At 46.2% G+C, this 12,197-nt stretch overlaps 2 protein-coding genes across 2 annotated transcripts; one reads left to right on the forward strand and one right to left on the reverse strand.

The window, feature by feature from the left end:
* Positions 1-1,278: 1,278 nt before the first annotated feature.
* Positions 1,279-4,381, reverse strand: LOC144159311 (small ribosomal subunit protein eS12-like). The gene is made up of 4 exons (XM_077690718.1): positions 4,242-4,381; positions 3,942-4,067; positions 3,285-3,387; positions 1,279-1,496 (listed from the first exon to the last, which is right to left on the reverse strand). Coding segments are annotated over exons 1-4 (399 nt in total). The 5' UTR covers positions 4,244-4,381; the 3' UTR covers positions 1,279-1,328.
* A 182-nt stretch (positions 4,382-4,563) lies between these two features.
* On the forward strand, positions 4,564-11,642 carry Eif2alpha (eukaryotic translation initiation factor 2 subunit alpha). Its single transcript, XM_077690717.1, has 8 exons — positions 4,564-4,712; positions 5,063-5,316; positions 8,146-8,225; positions 8,327-8,475; positions 9,206-9,312; positions 9,437-9,534; positions 10,341-10,484; positions 11,423-11,642. Exons 2-8 carry the CDS (start codon positions 5,079-5,081, stop codon positions 11,585-11,587), a joined length of 981 nt encoding a protein of 326 aa, XP_077546843.1. The 5' UTR covers positions 4,564-4,712; positions 5,063-5,078; the 3' UTR covers positions 11,588-11,642.
* Positions 11,643-12,197: the final 555 nt, after the last annotated feature.

A 12,197-nucleotide genomic window follows, 5' to 3' on the forward strand; every position in this document is an offset into this window, starting at 1 on the left:
GTTCGAAACGCCTCTCTGGATTGTTTTGAAGTTGAATAAAATGTATGTGCCAAACCCGGGCATTCGGCTCAGGGCGTTCTCTGCGATTGCACGAAAGAAGTGCCACGGGGCTTCAACGCTTTCTTATAGAACGTACTCAGGTAAGGGAATATTCATGTCGTGTTATGGCCGTGTTGCATTCAATACAAACGGTTAAGCGTTTGTTTACACTTGTTTGGATAGTCGTAAAATGTCCCAAGCACTCCGGCACTACGCAGGCAGATCAGCCGGCGAGCCGACGCTGAGCAATGATTCATCTCTTTGCCGGAAGTGTGTGAAAAAGTCACCCAATATCAAGATGTCTAGCTCATGACGAACATGTGGGAATTGATGACGTAGACATGTGAAGACGGCGGCATCCAAAAACACGAAGGGAAGGGTGAGAAAAAAGTGACAAACTTTGCAACAAAAGTGTGAGCTTTCCGCTGCGCGTAAAAGAGTAATAACTTGGCACAGATGACGTTGACGACCCAATCTAACGATTGCGCTAGTTCATTTAGTGTGCTCAAAACGTCTTTCAGGGCCCCTTTAACCTCCTCTAGTATTCCATAACCTTTCCCAAAGAGACGCTTCCTGCATGTCGGACACACTTTCAATCCCTTTATACTCGGGGCTTTAACCCTCACTCACCTAAATATTTTTTATTCCTGCTGCCTCAGCTACAAGACTTTGACACAGCTTTTCTCAGACAAAATCACCTAACCAACGGTTTAGCAATATTCAATTTTCAGTGGTTGGTAACTAGAGACACGCTGGAGTGGGGGACTCCAGATTAACTGCGAACCACCTGGAGATGTTTAACATGAGCCCATATCTCAACAAAATCAGATAAATAGCTGCGATGCCTTAGGCTCAGCAGCATTATCTCAGCCATCACAGTGGGTTAAACTTCAAACTATTACTTTTTACGTGCAGCGGATTTGACTTCCTTGACGATGCTCACACACAGCACCTACCCACAATGCGATTCGACAGAAGTACAACTTTACCAAAAGGTAAAGTTGGCTATGTTGTACTCTGCGTTGCCACACACTGCCAACCTTGCATTATGTGGGTAAAAGCACGGCCATGCAGCTGCTGCCATAAAATCCGGACTCCACAGCTTAGAAAAGTGCAGATATACGACCCGTTTGTAGCTGGTTGCTCCCGCTTTGGCACACAGACACCCAAAAAGAAGGAGCAACGTTCTACGACTTCCAACGTGTATCGTGATGAAGCCTGGTAGCCGAGAAACGGGAGCATGGTTCCGCATTTTCGTTTAATGCAAGCCGACCCAGCCCATGCGGTGCCTATCCCCTCTTGGACTGGAAGTAGTCTGTGAGCACGTCGTGCGCCTGTGTCTCCTTGCCGTAGTCCTTGACCACGACGCAGCTGCAGCCGACGACCTTGCGGGCCTTGCCCTCCTTGTCGATCTTGCACAGGCCGGCCCACTCGCCAAGCTTCTTGTTGCTGTCCACCTGGCGGGGGGCAACACACACCACGAGGCATCGTCAACAAGGGTGGGTAGAGCCAGGGCAGAGGCGCTTTCGTGCACAGTGCGTGTGTGTGTGCAAACTCAGGGGGTAACAATTCCACACAGGGTTCTCTCTTCAGGAGAGGGAGTCTGTTTCTCATCACGCACACACACGCAACAGCCCTCCACTATACTCGGGGACAACTTTCTGTGGAAGTGCAGTCAAGGCGACAGAGCCGAACCACGTCATCTCACCGTAAGTAGTTCAGCAAAAACAATTTGCTGGGTGCAACCTAAGCCATACCTGCCAGGTTCGCCGAGATGGCATTAGGAAGATCTGTCCGGGGGGGCCAAGGTGAGAGGTATAGAAAAATTAGTAGCAACAGAATGGAATAATTTACATTTACATGCATTTCTAATTTAGAACAGAGTAGGAGCTGAACTATTTCGTGAAAACAATTAACGAGCTACACCACTGGACAGCTGCTAAATCTTAGACGTGGCTCACGCTGCCTTTTTCAAGAAGCCTGGGAATACTGTCGAGCATAACAATGTTCGTTCCTGCTACACTTCGCCAAAAGAACGGGACTGAGCTCGGATTGTGCCATAACTTGATGCTTGGAACTCGGAGCAATTTTGTTTTACCATGCTGAACTGCCTCTTGCATTCAGCATTTCTGTGGTACTGACCAGTTCAATTTGCGCGCATTGCCAACTGTGCTTTATAAGTTATTACCATGTCCAGTGGTGTAGGATGTGATTGGGTTGTCGGGAGCTCGAGCGCAATGTGGCTAGACTGGGAGAAAGGTTTAGCCAAACACGGGTGTGTATTCGGGAGATTTTTGTTTCGATCGTACAAAACCATCAAAATCCGGGAATCTCCCAGATAATTTGAGAAACCTGGCAGGTATGCTAAGCTATTCAAAAATAAACAGTTCTTGTTCCTTAACCTTGGATTGATAATGCTACTAAATTATTAGCCAGAACACGTGAAACAGAGAGCATTACTTGTAGATTTTCGGGTTTATGCGTCGCATAGGTTCTATATCAAAACATAATAAAATAAAACATGGCATCCTTGTCGACGGCAGATTCAGTTCCTGCTGGTAGGATATTCGAGAAGCTTGAGAATGAGGCGGCATCGTCCACGGTTTTATGAAGTCAAAGCAGTGGCTTGTGTTTAGAAACAAGTGACATGGTAGAGAAGGAGACACCAATGTGCCTGCATGCTCGGTCATCGTGGTTCAGCAGACTCATCCACAGAGCTCATGCGAAGAAATTAACTGTAGCAAATGCGTATCTGTCATGGCGAAACTAAAACCAGTTTATTGGGAACCATTTTGGCGCAGTAATAGAAAACAGTTAGGTATCCCCACTCCCCCCCCCGTTGCTTTCTCTCCATTGTCACAGGAAGCTGTCCCCGATATAGGATCATAGTGCAAGAATGCTTTTCGCTCATACACCTCGCCAGTGTGCAGCACTGAGAACAGGTGTTCTTTGACAAAAGCACCTCTTTTCTTTGCACTGAAACCCTATACTCTAAAAATTCCACAACAACCATTATCAGACTTAGCTACAGGTTATTACCATTACTGCCACAGTTTTTCACATGGGGCAAGGTTCATGCAAGCGGATGTGTTCAAGTGCAAGAAAGCTAGGCTCGATGATGACTGTAGATCAGGCCTGCTCATTCAGCCAACATCATGGACAAATGTCAGCTCCATGTTGGCCCGATTACAAGTCGGGACACAAGCTCGCAGCCACTAAATCCCTCACGGCTCCTCCCATCTCACCTTGATGAGGTTGATCTGGTGTTCGGCACACAGGGCTTCGACGAGCTTCACATAACTCGTCTCGTCACAGTTGTTGGCGAGGACACACAAGTGGGCCTGACGCCTGAACACAAACAATCACCAAAGGTCAGTGGCAGCAGGAAACTCACGGCAGGCCATTTAGATCCTAAACAAAACATTGCTCTGATCAAATATGAGCACCCCACCCGCCGAAGCGGCCAGCGAACACAGCAAAATAAACTGCCTTAGCCAAATCGCCGCGCTTCTCGTGACACCACAATGCACATAGAACCGCTCTTTAAAACCACCACGCCACACTACAACACGCAACATCTGCAAACGACGCCACTCCAGTGCGACATCACTCTGGCTGCATATCATGCACCAACAATTTTCCAACCACTTACGCTGCTAGGATTGCTCATCAGATCACACGCCTTGCCAGCTAGCCAGCCAACGGTAAATGTGGCTGCGTTACCACCGATCACTAAACTGACCATTCCAAAGGCTGGCAACGAATACTAAACCACCTGTGGTACCCTTCAGCACTTTAGGCGAACGCTAATCTACAGACAGCAAGCGACAAAGGTGCCTCTCAGCTACAACTGCCACAGCCCGTTGAGGTAACGCGCGCAGTAAACCATGCGAACTCCTCACTTGTCGAGGGCCTTTGCCGCTTCGTGGAGGCCACGAGCAAGGCCGTCGTGCATCAGGGCCATCTTGAGGACCTCTTGAAGGGCTGTGTAGACATCCATGGGCTCGCCACTTGCCGCTATCGCCTCCCTACACAGTGAGAAAGCAATCACGTATGCGATTAAAGCATTGCCGCGCGAAGCATTCACAGCGTGTCGTGCACCAATATTTACGAACTAATTTCAGCACACCTACGAGTACAGAACATAAAATACTGCACCCAGCGCACAATAAAGATGTTACTACTTGCAAAACACTACTTACATATTGCTGATCAAATATGTCCTCGGCGATAGATGAGAATTACGAAGAAGTCTCCCGTACGGTGTTCACCGGCTCAAGGCAGACATGAAAAGGAAAGCGGAAACGGATTCAAGCGTCGTCAACACAGTCCTACAGTTTCGTAACAATAACAAAAGTTAGAAAAAACTTTCTTCTGGGTGAAATAGCTGAAATTATTAAAAAAACATAAACAAACATTATCCTACTTTTTAAACGTTATGTGTGGCACACCTTTAAAGGTACAGAAGAAAAGTACCATACTTACGGCTATTTATTGCGTATCCGGCTTTCCGGTTGGCTCGTCTTTTTCATGGTTCTCTTCGCAACCAGTAACAGGAGTAGCCCTCCCTGTTCTGTGAGTAGCCGCGCCACATGTTGATTTGAGTGAATTTCGGTGTTTGTGCGCCGCATTTTCGCGTATATAAGGCACCGGATTACGTAAGACGACTTTCCGTAAGTCCACTTTGAAGTTGGTACTCGTTTCATGTGGTTTTCGAAGCATCGGGCTCGCGTTGATCACGCCGCAGCTGCCGGCCCGGTTGACAAGGCATGTGGGGGAAAAATGGGCCGGCCGGTACCTGGTATGCGTGGCGTTAGCGGCGGCCTCAACTTATTTGCGGCGCTTTTGCACCTCCCATATGCTTGGATTCTTCCTTTTAAACGTATAGTATAGTTAGCCGATCGAATAACGAGGGAAGGTCTTGCTGTGTGATCCGACGGTATGTTGTGTACTGAACGTATTGCATTGCCACCCTCTCCCGTTTCGTTGGGTTGGGTTTACAATGAGGTTATTTTTCTTCCAGCAAAACAGCCGCAACAATGCCGCTCTCGTGTCGATTCTACTCCCAAAAATACCCGGAGCCCGAGGACGTGGTGATGGTGAACGTGAGACAGATCGCCGAAATGGGTGCCTACGTGCGTCTGCTGGAGTACAATGACATCGAGGGCATGATCCTACTGTCCGAGTTGTCGAGGCGTCGTATCCGTTCCATCAACAAGCTCATCCGCGTCGGCCGCAGCGAGTGCGTCGTCGTAATCAGGGTGGACAAAGACAAAGGTATCTGCTGCTGCGCACTTCCCACATACGGGCTGAACTTTGCCTACTTTCCAAGCAAACGTGCTAAGTTCAGTGCATACTTTACTTACTCTAAATAATTGGAAAATAAGAAAAGGTAATGAATCCTTGGAGTTTTGCTAATGAAATGGAAACACAACCGCTCATGGACGAGTATTGGGGGCTTTTGATCCGAGCTATTTGGGGTTTAAATTCATGATATTGTTAACTACTAGCAATAAAGGAGTTACCTAATAGCCGTGTTGTGAAAACCTGCTGCAAATACAATAATTTGATGACAAAAAAAAAACAGTATCCCAGGGCAAGACGGCATTTCAGGGGTGCTCTTGTTGCAGTGTTTACAAAAAACAGTGGCGTAGTTTAGCATTTAGGCAGCTTGTTTTCTGGGGGGAGAGTTGAGAGTTCAGTTAAGATCAAGTTGTAAAGTTTAGCTTGAGAGCTTTGTCGGCGGAAACCATGGACATGTGTTACACACATTAAGGGCCGTACTGATTCTAATTTTTAATGTGTTTATTTGGCGATAGCCCTGATTTCGGTTCATGCTAGACTGCACTTTCTGGCATGGAGCTAGTGTACCAACTGCTTAATCAAGTATGTCACAATGTGGTAAAAAAAAGCGGGTGTTTTGAAACTGGCCCATTCAAATTCCTTGGCGGTGGCAGTGTCACGTATGTCAAATGAGATTGATGGTAGTGGGGTGCGTTCCAAATAAAACGAAGATGCTGTTTGTCTCCATGCTTCTTGCAGTGCCTTATTTCACTGCAGGCCATCATAGCAAATTTGTATTTTTTTAGGTGCTGCCCAATTTATTAAAAACGCAAAGCAGAAAACAGCAAATCTGTGTAAAGCTGACCCTTCTCCTTGGCTATGCCCCAGCTAATACCCCTGTCACACGGCAAATCTAATGTCATTCGAAGTGAATGACATTTACTGTTAATGACATTCGGCTCGGCCGTGCGGGTCTACACGGCGAAACAAATGTCATTTGATTGTGATAGCGGTGACGATTAGCGAGCTCGCAAAACCGCAAAAATTACATTTCAAGCACATCGAGAATGTCTTCACACGCAATATTATTTAAAAAACGTAACAAAGGATTATTTTTTATAGTAAATAACAAGAAAACCACCGATTTAAGTGACATCAGTAGACCTTACTAGCCGAGACAAGTCTGCAAAAAATCCGGATTAGCCTAGCGCGCGCTGTGTATGAGATTTTCTTTTTTGTTAGTACTTGCTGGTCTTTCTTTATTAGAAAAAACAATACAAAAAAGAAAATATAAGTTTACTGACAGTTTTTAGAAACAGTATTCTTTGGTTTGTTACTGAATTTTCCTGTCTAGGGACGCGCTACTGCTGTCGAGGCTACTCATTCGGCCGCCAACTGAGGTGTAACTCAGACCTCAGTTAGTTGGTAAATGACATTCGCCTTGAATGTCATTCGGTATTCTCGTGTAGCGCCGAATTAATGACATTTAGAGCGAATGACATTTGCTGTAAATGTCATTAGATCTGCCGTGTGACAGGGGTATAAGTTGTGTTGCTTGTCAGGTACAAACACCTCTGCTTGAAATTAACATAATAAGAACTAACTACGCTGATGCCCAAAATATCTAATACCCCTGCTACACTGGCATCTGAATGTCATTCAAACCCAATGTCCTTCAACTCAAATGAGGGGCTTTGAAGGCCATTCAGAATCCGTCACGCTCCACTGCAATTTCGATGGCATTTGAAAGCTTTAACTCGCAGTGCAGCGTGGCGCTGCTGCCGTAGAGCTCTGTTTTTACACAATAATGCAACAATCAAATTTATTAGCAGCCTGTGGCAGTAAAATGGTATCAAGTTATAAATAATGCAAGCTTTGGCAACAGTTTGTGTAATTTCTAAATCACAATCAAGGTTTTCTTTAACTTTGGGTGCATTTTTTGTGCTGTGTTGCCACACTGGCTTGTCGCTTTCTCGCACTGGTGTGCTGAGAGTATGAATTATTACATCTTGATATGATTTAAGTGGACGAAAAGTAAAACAAAGTCCTGAAATTAAGAATATTTCGTTTGTTTTAAGTACGCCCGTAATATATTTGTAAATTCTGACTTGGAACGCTGTGCACGAGATTTGAGAAACGGCATTCGAGAGCGCAAATGTCTCTCGGGGCACTCATTTGACTCGAATGTCCTGAATGCCATTTCAAAACCCGGAGCAGCACAACTTTGCTCTTAAAGGAGCCATGAAGGGAAAATACAACTTCATTTAATTTGGAAGAACTAGGATTCAGTATCTCACTCAGCTCCATTAGAGCCACAAAAGATGTTTTTTTTTTAACAAAAAAAAAATTAAAAACTTTCAAATTTTGCGCCACAGTGACGTGTTATGAGCAAGAATGACGTCATACGAGCCAACAATACAATATAATTTTCAGTGTGTTAACTGCACGTTAGCATTCAAGTGATGCGGTCAAATGGAACTAGAGGCCCCATTACAGACGTCCAGTCATGTGTCGTCACGACAGTTCAGTTAGGTGGCTGCCAATCGCACAAACAAGGTTCCGTGACGTCATAGAAAAGTTGCGAGAAATTGGCTAGGGGGGTCGCGACTGCTTCACACGTTTTCTTTAATATCTCTGTTATTTATTCGAAGGTTGCGATGATATTGATATCATTTTTGTCGGGACTAAGCAGTCTTTGTAATAAACCCAACTTGTATTTTGTCTTCATGGCTCCTTTAAGTCAAATGGCATTCGGACGGCAGTGTAGCAGGGGTATGACTCACACTTCAGCGTTGGCTAGAACTCAACCAGCGTCCCTTGCAGGGTACATTGACTTGTCCAAACGACGTGTTTCTCCGGAGGACATCGAAAAGTGCGAGGAGAAGTTTGCCAGGGGCCGAGCCGTAAGTGGAACTTCTTGCACGTCGTCCCGCTCTCGTGCAATACGGGCAGATGCCGAAAGAGTGGCGCCTCAGATGGCATCGGTCCCGTTTCCTCCGCGCAGGTGAACAGCATTTTGCGGCATGTGGCTGAAACGCTCAAGTACGACTCCGACGAGAAGCTGGAGGAGCTGTACAGGAAGACGGCCTGGTACTTTGACGAGAAGTTCAAGAAGCCAACGGCGGCGTACGACTTTTTCAAGCTGGCAGTCTCGTAAGTGCCACAGCGGAAACGTTATCTACAGGAAGTGTTGTGGGGTGCCACTGGTGTTAACTGTGCAAATGTAAATGTGCACAGTCTAGCTTCTGACTCAAAGAGACTGAAATGAAGGGGAAAAAAACTTGTGAGAATAGGGCAGAGATGAAGTTCAATGCACCCTCCTAAATGCGCATTGTTTATTAACAGCTTAATATTGATAGTTGATACATATTAAGCTAGCTTCAAACTATCGTACTTCCACTACACTATTTTGCCAAGCATATTTAGGTTCACTACCTCACACAGTGTCGTAAAAACTGAACTGGCTTTTCCTTTTTTTTTAGATGCGACGGCATCTCATTCACTCGCCTTGTCCCTCCATACGGCGTTGTCGTTGTCCGTCCACACCCCTCCCCCATTTTCCTTGCGGCGCGAGCTGCGCTCTCCGCCGCTCACCCCCTCTCCTCTCTGATAGCGAACACTCTCTCGCGAGGGGCATTGGATTGGATTTGATTGGATTAAAGTGGATTGTGTTGCGTCATAGCCGCGCCACGTTGCGTCATAGCCACGGCAGGGGGTTCACAACACGTTTCACGCGATGGGTGAATCAACCGAACGAAAACAACAACGGAACTCCCTATGTGTCGCATCTACACAGGGGTTCCCGCAAGGGGAGGTGGGAGTATTTTTTTTTAACTGATGTAATACACTGCACACAATTGTGTTTAATCTTTTTTTGCCACAGGGACATATCTATTCTGGATGAATGCGACATTGACGAGCACACGAAAGAAGTTCTCATAACCAACATCAAGCACAGGCTGACGCCACAGGCCGTGAAGATCAGGGCAGGTAGGCCGCCCCACATTTCAATTTTCATTTCCGCCACAGCTGGGTCATTCCGGCAATGCTGAATGAAGTAATATTGCGTACAGCCATCAGTATAAGTTGTCGTTTCCTGTCTCTCCCTGGACAGATATCGAGGTGTCCTGCTACGAGTACGAAGGAATTGACGCCGTCAAGCACGCCCTGAAAGAAGGCATCTCCCTTTCCACAGAGGAAATGCCTATTAAGGTGATGTTGCATTGCTGTGATAGTGGACTCTGAATGTTTCTCATGTCTGTGCCCATTTGTAACCGTTCCTCCTGCAGTTAAATGATACAAGCAAATGCTTCAAGGTCGCCTGCAATTCTTGCATAGAGTGTCTTATCGAATGCACTTTGTCAACAGTAGGACATGCTTTGCACTATCAGAGCAAAGTTGTTCTATCTCATGAATGTTCAAATATTTGTGGAGACAGTAGTGCAATGGGTCACAAAGTGTGGTGGAGTTCACTCTGGACCCTGGCATTCACAAGCGTATATATTGCAATAGAATGGAGGCAAACTCTTCAGCGCTTGTGCTGAAGTACTATACTCGGGAACAAGTTAAGACTGGCAATACCTCACGTACGGTATCACTCCACCTAAGCAACGGATTTGGATGTTAACGGCAGTGCACGTTTTGAAAGGAGATTGATATGAATGCGTGATACTGTTTGCCTTTTTTCACGTGGTTTGTTTGTCGTCGCTGCAGTAGTTTATAAGCATATTACGTCCAAAAAAATCACGGAAACGGCTCGTGCCATGTTCAAAATATTCCCAGTAATGCACTACTTGCACCACGCGGAGTAACATCCGGCTGCGGTGATGAGGCACAGCGGCAACTTCCATTGTCGTTGTTAACTTGTACCCAAGTATAGGCATGAAATGCTTTTAGCGGAACCCAACCCTTCTGCAAACTTCAGTGCTTGCATGCCTGAAGACATTTCAGTAGACTGACATTTATCTGAAATTGAGCAGTGTGATGCAATTGCTGAATGTGGTTACTACCTTTTCCAGATTAACCTGATTGCACCACCGGTCTATGTGATGACCACCACCACCATGGACCGGACTGAAGGGCTTGAAGCTCTCAACAACGCCATTGTCAAGATTGAGGAGACCATCCGCAAAGCTGGAGGAGTCTTCACTGTGCAAAGTGCGGTAAGTTGCATGCGTACCCGGCATGCCTTCTGGCCTTCTGGTTCACGGTGCTGTTTTCCTACGAAATGTTTGATTACATTCTAACAATAAATTGTTGGTGCATGTTGTGTGAGTCATTAAATTTCCCCTTTTTGTAAAAATTCCGAGAATCTTGCATCATTTGGATGGCCATTACAGCTTGCTTCGAAACTTGCCCGCGTTTATTTTGTAAATGGGAGCGTGAGAAGTCGGGCTGATGGTAGTCGATATGAAGATGCTGTTCCACTCTACTTTTTTATCACCTTTCATTCGGCTGACAGAATCATTTTCTCTCTTTCTGACACAAGAAGTTAGCTATACTAGTACGAAAAGATGCGTTCATTATTGTACAAGACTAATTGCTGCCGTGGTAGTAGGAAAAAAAAACATCACAACAGGGGACGGAGGATCAAGGAGGCACCCTGTCCACTTTCTGTATTCCTGTTGGGGAACACAAGCAGAACAATTTGGCAGAATAATTGCATCCACTATACCGTGCTGTTCCCGTAGCCCAAGGGCGCAGAGATTCGATCCCGGCTGTGGCTTCTGCCTGAAAGAGTAAGGCGAAAAATGAAAACACCTGTGTGTTCAGATTTCAGTGTACGTTAACTATTCTCGGGTGGTCAAAATTAATCCAGAGCCCTCCTCTACGGCGCGCTTCATAGCACAAGTGTGGCTTCAGTGCGGTGAACTCCCAAATTTAGAAATCCTGTCGTCGCCGTCGCTTATCAGCACCATTTGAAGTGAAATTGAGTAATGTTTGTCTGTCAGTAGGGAAATTCAACTGCTGTGAGAGCACTTCCACAAATACCCATGGTGGGTGCACACAAAATGTGAACCATGTTGGCCTGAGCATTAGCTCTTGCTTTTGGGGTGTTGATTTGGCGACACCAACTTGTCCTTCCTTTCTGCCGATGCAGCCGAAGGTGGTGACAGAGACGGACGAGCTCGAGCTTGCCAAGCAGCTGGATCGCCTGGAGCAAGAGAACGCCGAGATCGACGGCGATGATGATGACGAAGAAGCCGAAGCTGGTTCGGGTTCTTCCGGAGGGGAGGAAGACAATGTGGTCATGGTGGAGGCTTGACCTGCTTGTTCGGGCCCTGCCAGAAATAAAAGCAGCCTGCTTACTCACCTTGCCACCCGTTGCATTGCGTACTTTGTACCCCGTTCTTTCTGGCGCTTTAACTAAGTGAAAGGGACACGCGCGGATACGGTTACTTGATGGTAAAATTTGTTGTGTGGGCTTCGCGGTGGCCTCATTGATTGTACCTGCTTGCCACTAATTGTCTGACAAGCTTTTCAGAAGAGCTCATGAGATTGGGCTAGTATAACTATTTTTCAAGGTAGGAAAGAAGTCAAAGTCCCTTTTTTTTTTTTAAGAAAAAGATTGTTCAAGCATGCAGCTTGCTCCTATGGAACGTGAGCCAAAGTTCAAAATCCAAACTGCTTCGACCGTGTTGGAATGGGGCAGTCTGATAGACGTCAGCTTCATAATGCAAGGGACCCAGGTTCCTTTTTTTTTTTTTTTTGACAGCGAAGCTGTTTAGCAAATCGTAATTTTTCGTGTCCGCAGTTAGAAATAGCAAGCAATTTCCGAGCACGTGCACGTACGCATGGGCCTCGCGGTGCCCACCCGGCAGTTAACAAAACCAAGGAAATGCCTAGCGCTCAAGTGCATGCCTCAGGACGACCAC

Source organism: Haemaphysalis longicornis, unplaced genomic scaffold (genome assembly GCF_048455015.1).
Source record: "Haemaphysalis longicornis isolate Haplotype H1 unplaced genomic scaffold, Haemaphysalis longicornis Haplotype H1 scaffold_10, whole genome shotgun sequence".
NCBI classification, from domain to species: domain Eukaryota; kingdom Metazoa; phylum Arthropoda; class Arachnida; order Ixodida; family Ixodidae; genus Haemaphysalis; species Haemaphysalis longicornis.

Bases quoted from the DNA above. Each gene is read 5' to 3' on its own strand.
- LOC144159311 (XM_077690718.1), bottom strand. The intron at 3,388-3,941 runs GTGAGGAGTTCG...GTTTGTGTTCAG, and splicing joins GCGGCAAAGGCCCTCGACAA to GCGTCAGGCCCACTTGTGTG. The intron at 1,497-3,284 runs GTGAGATGGGAG...GCCCCCCGCCAG, and splicing joins ACCAGATCAACCTCATCAAG to GTGGACAGCAACAAGAAGCT.
- Eif2alpha (XM_077690717.1), top strand. From the start codon at position 5,079: ATGCCGCTCTCGTGTCGATTCTACTCCCAAAAATACCCGGAGCCCGAG. The intron at 8,226-8,326 runs GTAAGTGGAACT...TCCTCCGCGCAG, and splicing joins AGTTTGCCAGGGGCCGAGCC to GTGAACAGCATTTTGCGGCA. The intron at 10,485-11,422 runs GTAAGTTGCATG...CTGCCGATGCAG, and splicing joins TCTTCACTGTGCAAAGTGCG to CCGAAGGTGGTGACAGAGAC.